Source organism: Cyprinus carpio, chromosome A1 (assembly GCF_018340385.1).
Source record: "Cyprinus carpio isolate SPL01 chromosome A1, ASM1834038v1, whole genome shotgun sequence".
NCBI classification, from domain to species: Eukaryota; Metazoa; Chordata; class Actinopteri; order Cypriniformes; family Cyprinidae; genus Cyprinus; species Cyprinus carpio.
In genome coordinates, this window is record NC_056572.1 from 28,689,297 (window position 1) to 28,701,549 (window position 12,253).

Here is a 12,253-nt window from a genome sequence, read left to right on the forward strand (position 1 = left end):
GTGTTGAGGTTGAAGTGGCTGTGATTGGATTAGAGCAGGCTAAATTTGAGGACGGCTGAAATCTTGAATTAAGATAAAGAGAGATATAGAGTAAATGAAGGTTGATAATTACATTAGGGAACTGCACTGTCATGAGTTAAGAGAAATCAAGAGGCAAAAGAGAGAAATGAGGAAAGATACCCACCCTTTCATACTGCCTCTCCTTATTTAACAGTATAATAACCAACTTTGGGTGCATCTGAAAACCATCCTCACTGAAGGAGAGGTTGCGCCCTTCAAATGTCACATTCATGAGGTACCTGAAGAGAAAACAGAGTGAATATATCAGACCAAACACATTTGGTGATTATTAACACAAAGATACCTTCCTCGCTTAAACCTGTATAGCACAAATATTTTCAGAACGAGTCAAAGCAATTTCCAGGATCCTTTAATGTCAGCATTTTACATGGCTTTCTGGTGTACCTAGTATATGGGTTCCTGCACACTATATTATGTCCACACACATTTATAAAGCAGGACAGCAAGTTTGTTGCTAAAGGCTATAGCAAATTATATTTACAATGGCAAATGTGAATCTGGCAGCTTCCTGGTCACAAAACCACTATTATGACTTTTAAATCCACCCAGTTGGAGATTCTTGAGGAGCTGGTATGGCTTTAACCTTAACAAAATACAGTACTGATGATCCCAATATAATATCATAATCCACAGAAAAACATTTATTACAGAGTGATATTACATATCAGATCTAATAACCGATATCCTAGCTTTTAGTCAGTCATCCAAGAACACATTAACAGCAACTTTTTACTTGAAAGTAGCATATTTCAATATTATAATTATAAACCAGTTTGCTGCATCTTGAAACAATTTGGCTTTGTATTTGCTTGGAATGGATGCTGTGGATGAGACAGCAAGCACTGCATGATGAATGGTTTCATCCAAATGTCAAGTTTTTTTTTTTCCAAAACCTTGACCTCCATCACTTAGGAATTAATCCTTGTCACACAACCTTAAGAACCAGAGCATCTTGACTACATTGTTTTTGACATGTTCAGCCACAAACTGTTCATTTCAGTGTGGACAGTAATAACTAGTTTACTGGTTTATTTGCTACGTGAACAGATCATACAAAGTTAGCAAAAAAGCATAATTTAATGGCCCCTTAACCCTGGAGTGCCTCATGGCTCGGTATTTGGTTTTAATTTTTTTTCTATTTACATCAGATCACCCTGCATTGATCTAATCAGAGTGTAAATTTGATTCCTCCTCCTCACTGGCCCACCAGATTTTGTCAAATAAACCCTGTAAGTTCATACAAAATACTTTCGGTCGAGTTGTAATTAACCTCTGTTGTAATTAACCTCTTTCGTGTCACTAACCTACTCCACAGATAAATTTGGCCAGTACTTAATGGACTGTCTGAGTCTAGTGACTCGTCTTTACTGACCTCATCTAGCACTTAGACATCTGAAATGCATCAGCAATGTTTTAGCATTCTTATATTGTGTTGTTCTTCTTGTTCCCCTTGAGATCTAACTTAGCACTTGATTTCTTAGTATTCACGGCCACAGTTCCAGCACTTGGCATATACTGTACATGATATGTACATATGAATTCATAATAAGACGAAAAAGAAATTAAGATTTGTAATAGATGAATACAAATATAAAGACAAAGACAATAATAAAACCCATCAGTAACATTATACAATGTATGTTATGGGAGACCACGGCAAGTAGTAATTAGAGCAATATATTACACAAATGTCTTTTTTTCTAACAGTGTTTTTTGGTTTCCTCTGAACTAAAATTTCAGTATCATATTTTGGTAACACTTTAGTTTAGGGACCAATTCTCACTATTAACAAGTTGCTTATTAACATGCATATTGGCTGTTTATTAGTACTTATAAAGCATATATTAATGCCTTATTCTGCATGACCACATTCTTGATTCCTTAATCCTACACAATACCTAAACTTAACAAGTACTGTACCTTACTAACTATTAATAAGGAGCAATTAGGATTTTAGTGAGGTAGTAGTAGTTAATAGTTAGTTAAATGTGAGAATTGGTCCTCATACTAAATATATTTATATATTAATATTTTATAGTGAATTATAGTTTCATTGATTAACTATAAACCAAATGTAACCAAAAAATACTGTTTTTAAAAGTAGAAAAGTGTGTGAGTGGAGGACAACAGTTATTTCTCTTCATAATTATTAAATGTACATGTATGTTTTCTATATATATATACATATATATATATATATATATATATATATATATATATATATATATATATATATATATATATATATATATATATATATATATATAGTTTTTTTTTACTAAAATAATGTTTTTTGTACATTGCCTTTTACACTTTTGCTATTTCATGAATTGTTATTTTATAATAAATCTGTGAAATTAACTGTAACTGTTTTTCCTTGTTAATGATAGTGGAAATGTTCAAAAGCTTTTCTGTAGCCAAGATGTTCAGAAATTGATTTTCATAAAAATAAACGTACCTTGACCAATATTATGTATGACAACCAGCCCCAGTGATTCCAATAGATAAATAATGAAAGGTACTTAGATGGAGACACTTTTCCATTAATTCACCCTACTGTGTCAAACACAGAACATAAATATCCCCTCAGTAATAAAGGACATCAGCAGTAAAACTTCATGAAACAGAATAGCATGGACATGTCGTTTTCCTTTTCTTCCATCTGGGTGTAAAATTTATGACGTAGAAGAACTGACCCAATTTAGACAGTGACTGCAAATCAGTCTGTAGTCAGGTGTGTGTTTGTGCCCTTGAGCGCTGATATGCGCACAGATTTTCATCATAGCGTATCATGTATGTGTGTCAACAAGTTTTGTGTCAGAGCCAGTGAAAACTCTCTGGTGCACTCCTTGCTCTCTTGCCTCCATCTGTGGGCTGTTGTTGCCATGACAACAATAGGCCTCATGAAAACGACTCACCACACAAGAAATAAATATCTGTTCTAAACAAGAGAGAATGAAAGAGAAATATGCAGAGAGAGGCTAGAGAGCAGAATGACCAAACAAATAGTGAGTATGTCTCATGCATGTACAATACAATAGAGTAAGACTGTAAAGCAATGTTGTACATCTATACATACAGAAGCTAACATTAAAAAATGGGTATTCTGGGATGAGGTCTATAACATCTGGAGAAAGCTGACCTTTAGCATATCAATGGCATTCACTCGTCTGGCACAGGAGCCTCCAAAAGTATAGCATGTGACTTGAAATCTGATATTTTTCTTATGAGTGCTTGGGAAGTACATGAAAATGACAACACTGAGCCCTTCAAATCAAATACTTGCAGTTTAGTCAGAAAACACAGCCACTTCTGAATAGCTCATAAATTTACTGGTTTATTTGCTACGTGAACAGATCATACAAAGAATTATCGAAAAAAGCCTAATTTACTGGCCCTCAACCCTGGAGTCCCTCATGGCTCAGTATTTGGTCCTTTTAATTTTTTTTCAGTTTACTTCATACGACCCTGGAATGCAATCTAATCATAGCTATTTTTGAATAGCTATCAATTGAAAAATACATTGTATCCCAACTGAATGGTGTAGTTACAGTAATCACCAGCAGGGGCTAAATAAATCATTCTAACCAGTCAAACATGACCCATGATCTTTTAAAACAGAACTTACAACAGGTTTTAGACGTATTTAAATACCAAGATATATTTGTTAGCATGGTATATATAATGTATCATAAGACTGCTATAGTACTTTTTGGTTATATTAACACTACACTCAGAAGAAAAGGTTCTATATAGAACCCTTTAGGGGTTCCCATCATGGGCTAATTTTATGGATTTAGTTTTTGTTTCATATTAATTAAATTGTATGACTTACACAGCTCATACAGATACTTTATCTCTAGGAAAACTGAAATGACCATAGGGATAACACATCAAAGTATTATGTGATTATTTAGGACACTTTTATTAGCATTTACAATCACACAAGCAATAAGTAACACACAGCAATTAACAGTGCATCAGTTAACATAAATCCATTTTTCTTTTTTATTCATACTTTTTATTTTTTTTATCTTAAATTGACAAAACACTACATTCAGTTTTATAAAACCCCCTCCCCCTTACTCACACATCTACGGAAGTCCTAAGAGGCCATGGATTATTATTTTTTTCTTCTTTCTTGTTTTGTCGTGATCACAACTTAATTATCTCGTGATCTCGACATAAGTTGTTTTCTCATTATCACAACTTAATATTTTTCGTGATCTCGACATAAAAGTTGTTTTCTCATTATCATGACTAAATTTTCTTAATTTGTACAGTATTGTACATTACTGACATTTAATTAATTAATACATTTTAAATGCTTGAATCAATATGATTATTTTGTGTATTGTTAAGTTCTTAAATGCATGAGTTTCTCCACCGTGTTCTGTGTCATAAAATAACTGCTTATTAAAACCAAGGTTGACATCACTGTATTCTGTTTGCATCTGTATCGTTATCTGTGCTTCTTTGAGGTACATGATTTTTAGTTAATAAGCAGGGATGTTCTGTTTATCTAGAGTAGGATGGGCTTCAACGACGTAGGCTATTTGTAATGTGCCTCTTTTCTTTATTTTTAATCTTTATTGTTAATCATTAAATGTATATTGATAAGAAATGTGAATTATATATAAAGTGCATAGGCTAATTTAATTCAGTGATGTTCTACAGTGTTGTAATCTTATGTGTTTTCAACATTTCTTTGTGGAAACCACACACACACACATAAAAAAAAAAATAATAATGATGACTTTTTTTTCAAAAGATTGTTATGTAATTGATTTGTTTTTTTTTTTTATTTATATTTATTAATGTCTTTTTTTTTTTCTTACCACCAGGTTCTTATCCTTCACCTTCAATAAATGTCAAGTATTTAGCCCACTTTCTCCTATAAACCATGCAGTCTATATGAACTTTTTTTTTTTTTTTTTTTTTTAACTTTCCACAATTCTGTAACCCATGAAAGATGGTGAACCTGGTAAGTCCACATGTTTCTGATAGGTATCAGTATTTATTTTTTTTATTCATAAACATTTTTGTCATAAAAGGTTCTTTGAAATAGAGTAAAGAACCCTAGGGTTCTATATAGAACCCCAGTGAACCTTTTTTTAAAGAGTATACTAAAACTCACATATCAGTAATTACTGCAGTAGTTACGTGCACATCTGATCCGTTTAACGTACAGACTCATACAGACTCGCACACTATCAATTCCCAAATCGGTGTGTCAGGGCAGTCTGTGCTGAGTCCTGACACAAGAAGGTATTTACAATCCCAAACTGCCAACAGATAGAATGAATGTGAGAGGATGTGTGTGAAAGCGAGAGGGAGAGAGAGACCCACCAGCATATAAAATGCGTTACCATGGTGCCCACAACCATAGCAATCTCCAAGCAATCTGCTGTGTTGCCATGGGAACAGTAATCCCACTCGAGAGAGTGAGGGAGAAAGAGAGGAAGAGACATGGAGAGAGAGGTAGCATCTTTTGTACTTACAGTGAGACGCATGATGCAGCAGAGACCCATTTATCTGTCACCATAAATACAAAAAGATCGATATTGGACATGACAGCCACCCAGATTTATCGTATCCAACATTTTTCAGACATTAGAAAACTCATCTTCAGGTTTATCATACACCCATTTAAAAGCACAACCGTTCAAGGATCCATAAATTACTTGATCTCACATTCAAGGGTTTCCTCTCATATTTCATTTTGGACCTGACATAACATCTACTGGCTTGATACTGTGCCATTTCATGATACTTGTCAAGGCTGTTAAATAGCCCCTCGGGTCAACAGGGAACAGCTTTAACAACCATCAAAATCTTGAGGGAGTGTGAGGACTGTATATGATTATGTCATTAATGTCTAGAGTAGGGGGCGTTTTCTCAGAGGAGCAGTGTTGTTCTTGTTAACTAAAACTATCAAAAATTATTTTCTTTCATTGAAATGAAGTTGAAATAAAATTAATATTAAAATACTATATGAAAAACATAATAAATCCTGAAAATGAGAAATGTTATATTTTATAATATATATATATATATATATATATAAAATAAACAAAATGACTACACACAACATCAGCAAAAAAAAAAAACTTAAAAATATAAAAATAAAAAGCTAGTTCAAAATATCAATAAATACTATAGAAATAATACTAAAATACCACTGCAAGGTGGCAAGCTCCTTCTCAAAAATATTCACATTTACAGTACAATAGTGCTTAAACCACTCATTTTTAAAAGGTAACACTGTCCAACAGTGACACCGATGGATAAAGTTTCAGGAGGAGGCAGTGTGTCTTTTGCCTCCCCTGAGCCCACGGGTGTCTTGCACATGTTGGTTTTGCTGAGAAACTTGTTGCACTGGGCGAGATGAGGCATGACCAAAGGAAAAAAAAAAAAATCACTTAACAACTTAGTTGTTCTTTACATAAATAAAAGAAGTCCAGAGCTAGTGGTACATTTTCTCTTTAATATGTAGGTGGACCCAGGTTTTGTTATATGGAAAATAGCGTCTTTTTTCATGAAAAAGGTCATACAAGTTACATAAGGGTGAGCATATGATCTTCAGTTTAAAGTAAATGATATATGCAAGGTGCAATGTAATTGGACAAAAGAAATTTAAATGTCTGATATGACTGGCTGATTACTCAATCAATGGGATAACACTCGCTCATCGTGTTCACAAATGGTCTGCAAATTGGCCAGGCAGGGTCAATAAATTATATATAAAAAAAACTAATTATAAAGTAAACAACTAACCACTCCGACATCACTATTTCTGGTCACATCACATCCGAATCGAAATGAACTTGAAATTACTTTAAATGATCTGTGGCGTTTTTTTAGCTAGCACTCAGCTCTGTTAATTAAATACTGCACCTCTGTGTCGGCAACCTTCATGACAGCAACTGTGTTTATAGAGGATTAGCTGACTAATGGTCTGAAAATAATGTGACTATTTATAATAACAAATAAATGACACATAAAATATGCTTTTTACTTTATAACTGTAAAATTGCTTTTGAAGTAATACAAAAAGCATCAACACATTTTAATGAGACTTGATGTGACTTGGTTTCATTTGTACATTCAGCTCCTTGGTTTACACCTGAACTGCATGAACTTAAAACTAAAGGCCGTAGGTTAGAGCGTTTGTTTATCAGTCCTGTTCATAAAGAAATGTATGCTGAACATATTCAAAACTATAAAAATGCACTGTCCAAAGTTAAATCTGATTATTATTCTAACATAATTGGAGTCAACAATGGGAACTCCAGGTTTTCTTTTTTTATTGGTGAACAATGTTATGAGTATTTTGTGATTTCCTGATTTTTTGATCTAATATGTTTTGTATTGAATTGTGTTATGTTATTTTTTTGTGTTTTTTTTGTGTATGGTTTTAAATGTGTATAAGCAATTACTTGATAGTACTTTCCACCATGGCTCCTATCAATCTATCTAAAAGTAAAGCTACTCCGTTACTGACCACCACTGTATGTGGATGACACCCAACTTTACCTGTCTGCCAAACCCACTTTTCCTCCACCATCTTTGTCCAGCTGTTTAGCTGAAATTAAAGATTGGCTTTCAGCTAACTTCCTGAAGTTAAATTGGAACAAAACTGAGGCCCTACTTGTTGGCAATGTTTTGTCTAAATCTAATTGTTTTTCCTTGTACATTGACAAGACTGCTTATTTCCACTTGCGTAATATTAACCATCTCCGTCCCTTTCTCTCAACCAATAATACAGCAGTTCTTGTTCACGCACTAGTCACTTCATGTATAAACTACTGTAATGCCCTTCTCACTGGAGTTCCCTCTAAATTGCTACGTAAGCTCCAGTTGGTCCAGAATTCTGCAGCTCGTGTTCTTTCTAGAACCCCCTCTACTGAGCACATTTCTCCAGTTCTTCAGCAATTTCACTGGCTTCCAGTAAAGTATCGAGTTGAATTCAAGATCTTGCTACTTACAGGGCACTTCATAATCTTGCACCCCAATACCTTACTCAACTTCTTCATGTTTACTTCTTCACGTGCTCTTAGATCCTCATCTTCAATATCTCTTGTGGTACCACGGATTCGACTAACTACCATGGGTGCCAGATCTTTTAGCTATGCTGCCCCCTGCCTATGGAACTCCCTTATCTGTATATGCGGAGTGTTTGTTATGTGTTTTTTTTTTTTTTTTACTGTGTAGTGATTTTTAATTTTTTTTTTTTTTTTTTTTTTATATATCTGCTTATATATATCTGGACCTTGGGTGTTTTGAAAGGTGTCATAAATAAAATGCATTATTATTGTTGGTTTTAATAAATAGTATATATTTTAAGGACAGTTCACTCAAAAATGAAGATTCTGTGACCATTTATTCTGAAACATAAAATAATGGAAATGGAGAGTGTTTTAAAAGAAGTTGTATAAGGTTCAACATTTACAAGGTTGTACATTTTTTGGGTGATAGTTCACCCAAAAATGAAACTTCTGTCATCATTTACCCTCCACTTGTTCCAAACTTATATGTTTCCTTCTTCTGTTGGACACAAAAGAAGATATTTTGAAGAATGTTGGTAACCAAACAGTTGATGGTAGCCACTGACTTCCACAGTATTTTTTTTCCCACACTAGGGAAGTCAATGGCTACCATTAACTGTTTAATTGCCAACATTCTTTAAAACATCTTCTTTTTTGTGTGTAAAACAGTTGAATGAAATTCATACAGATTTGGAAGAACTTGAGGGTGAGTAAATGACTGAAGTTTTGGTTTTTGTTTGGGTTTGGTTTTTGTATGAATTTAGAATTTTGTGTTGTGGTATTAGTTTGTTGATATTTTCATGTGAATTGGTGCTTTCAGTTGAGTTAAACTTCATAAACATCAAATGTAGCATGAATTTACAGTACATTTGATTAAGTCCAGCCAAAAGGGGGCTTTGCCTTCTCATTTCTGAAGACCACCCTGCGTCACTGATCTAGAGGGAGGGAGGCATGGCTGTTATGAGTCTGGAAGTAATTACAGTGTTTGCCCACCAGCACTGGATTATTTTAATGCATCATCAACACAGGGGCGACAATAATCTGCAGAGGATTTATAACGCATAAGGTATTATGACATCATGATATGAGTTAACATAAAAAGAGGATTTCAGACCGAACACAGATCGAATCATACTTTGGTCTCGTACCCTGAATTCAGAGCCACCCACAATGCGATCTATATACATGATAGTGGATGTGGGCTGGGGAAGTGTGTATAGGTTTTTCTAAAAGTGTGTGTGTGTGTGTGTGTGTGTGTGTGTGTGTGTGTGTGTGTGTGTGTGTGTGTGTGTGTGTGTGTGTGTGTGTGTGTGTGTGTGTGTGTTTATGTATGCATTTTTAATTAAAGCAAGTTAAAGGCTTCTGGGTGAACCAGAGATTAATTACCTTTACCTACACAGGACACCATGTAATGATCAAACTCCTTCCCCAGGGAAGCCAGTAGGCCTTGTAACACAGCAATACACCACCACCACTCACACACTCTAATAGATAGACCTAAAACACACTCTCTGTGTAAAGGCACACAAACACACCTTTGGAAATTGAGCTGTATGTAAGCTTTAATACCAAATATTTTGAAAAGGCAGACAGTTCATTTTGTATTTTGTATTCTAAAAGTGTGAGAAAGCAAACAATACATGGAGACAGAAACAAAGTGTGTGACAGTGAGCAGAAAATAGAGAGATAGACAGAGAAAGAAGGTATAGAAAGAAAGTGTGCAAGACCGAAGGGGTTCACCAGTGTACAACTGATATCTTGACCTGCTTCTGAACAGTTATTGTCAGCGTCTTTCAGCAATGCCCAAAAGCATAATAAAAGCTTCCAAAACCACCTTATTAAACTTTCTGGGCATCAGGTCTTCTGGCCACCCAGTGAACCTGAGAGCGGCAGCCCGAGGGGCCTACAATTAACTGAAGTGGAGAATAAAAGTTTGGCAGCTTCACAAGCCTTAAGCACCTCAGAGGAGTCAAAGTATCAGAGAGACAAGCCACACAATCATGCATGCGAGGTAAAAAACATACATAGTACACACACACACACACACACACAGCAACAAACATAGACACATTCAAGCAAGAATGTAATATTTTCAAGATTGGGGAGACAGTTTAAGAGCAAGTCAATACAAAAAGAAACAAAATATATATTGTAATATTAAATAAGTAAATAAATAAATACACATTTTAGAAAGTAGACATTTATAACAAAAAATGTCAAAATATTTTATATATAAAATTAATTTCTAAATGTACACATTTTAAATTTATGCGATTTTAACAGTTAAAAGGATGTAAAAATGCCACAGTAAAAACCTGTTAATTGGTTGATGGCCAGTTTCCTTACACAGTGAAAAACTGCAATATATTGAATGGGAGATTTAATGTAATACAGTTGAATTTACAGTTTTTGTCACTCTATAATTTACAGGTAAAATAAAAACATAAATTGACATTCCCTGAATTCTCTGTGACACTTCACATTTGTTTTTGCACTGAAATAACTGTTTCTTGTTAGTTCTTCTCATCAGTTATGTTACCATGATTGTGTGTGTGTGTGTGTGTGTGTGTGTGTGTGTGTGTGTGTGTGTGTGTGAGAGAGAGAGCCTGTGAACCTTCTATTATTATTATATTTGTATTTATTTAAAAAGTGCTTGTTATGAACTTTTAATTCAAAACGTGGCTTTCTTACCACCTGTGTATTTAAGGAGGTTGTCAGTATATTATAAAGATAAAAAAACCAACACTTTTTTTTTATTTCAATCTTTAAAACCACAGTTGCTGCTTTTACTGTAAATTTCACTTAATTGTTTACAGTGTAATATATTAATTATAGAAATGTAAAAGTTATATAATTCAAAAACTTTCAATGTAATTACCACAGGTCATCTTTTTTAAAATACAAAATATTTGACAATTATCAAATTCATTTGAGAAAATCCATAAGCTAATGCTATTTTATGTGGACAAAATATCGATAAAAATGTGGGAAACTGTCTTCACAATAACAAAAATCAAGATTCAGAATAAAAGAACCATTCAATTGATTAAATTAATCATTAAAATTCAAGCATAAAATCAGTTTTTTGTTGCTGTTGTTGTTGTTTTTCGCAAGAATAACCCACACATGTCCTTGCAATTAATTTATCCAAGATAAGTACATGTAACCTCATTTAACCCTGCTCTCAACCTTTATAGGCTACATGTATCTCATCTAATCTTCTAAAACCATGCCAAAACCTTCAGCTGACCTTTAGAGGAACCCCTTGAGGCTGTCTCAGGCCCTTAACCATCACAGATCATGACCCATCCAGCTGAAAAGCCCTCCATCATCGCTGACAGATCCACTGCAGAGCATAGTGGGTGTTCCAGAATGATAATATAGAATCTTGGAATGCCATTTAAATCATCTCCATTATGGTGGAAACGGATCATTAGAGTCCTTGAGGGGTTAGAGGGTCTGGTGCTTTTCATTCAGCCCACCTCATAACGCTGTCATTCAAAAACTTCCTTTGTGTGCGTGTGCACTCATATGTGAGGTCCCAGGTGTGCACTGCAGGCCGACTGAGGAACCTGCATTCCCAGAGGAATCTAAACAAAACAATTTTCTCCATTTTGTACTTAGCCTACTTTTTCTTCTTCTTTTCCATCTTTTATGTGTGTTCTCCAGTGTTTATAAGATATTAGTGTCCTTATCTTCTCATCAGTCAATTCAAAAATCCACTTCAGCGACTCTAAAGGCTAGCCTAACACATCCACCTAATTACACAAACACAACCACCTTGTTCTACTAGATACTATGTCTGCTGGGTAACTGTTGTAAATCCACCATTCACAAATAACATAAAAGTGTTTTTTCCCCCACTTAATTACTTGTTTTCCTCATCTAAACAAAGAAAGCTTTTTGCAACAGCACAACTATAACATGCTCTTCAGGCTACATGCAGTTCTGGAAACATTATAAATGTTTAACTTCACATTTAAATCAAACCTTAACTATAGTGTTTTATTAATGAGCGAGGGCGCATTTGTATGCGAGGTGTTATTGACTGGTTCGTTTCCAAGCTAAGCGCTGGAATTAAAAGTTTTTTTTAAATGCATGCCTTGGAAAACAACTTCCAAAAT

At 34.4% G+C, this 12,253-nt stretch overlaps 1 protein-coding gene across 4 annotated transcripts in view; it reads right to left on the reverse strand.

Annotated features, from left to right (window-relative positions):
- Nucleotides 1-12,253, reverse strand: part of LOC109062622 (glutamate receptor ionotropic, NMDA 2B-like) — a 98,821-nt gene that overhangs the window by 19,075 nt on the left and 67,493 nt on the right. For all 4 annotated transcript variants that reach the window (XM_042760687.1, XM_042760703.1, XM_042760711.1 and 1 more), the window contains exon 7: nt 185-299. In XM_042760687.1, coding sequence (XP_042616621.1) covers nt 185-299 — 115 coding nt within the window. The remainder of the gene's footprint in view (nt 1-184; nt 300-12,253) is intronic.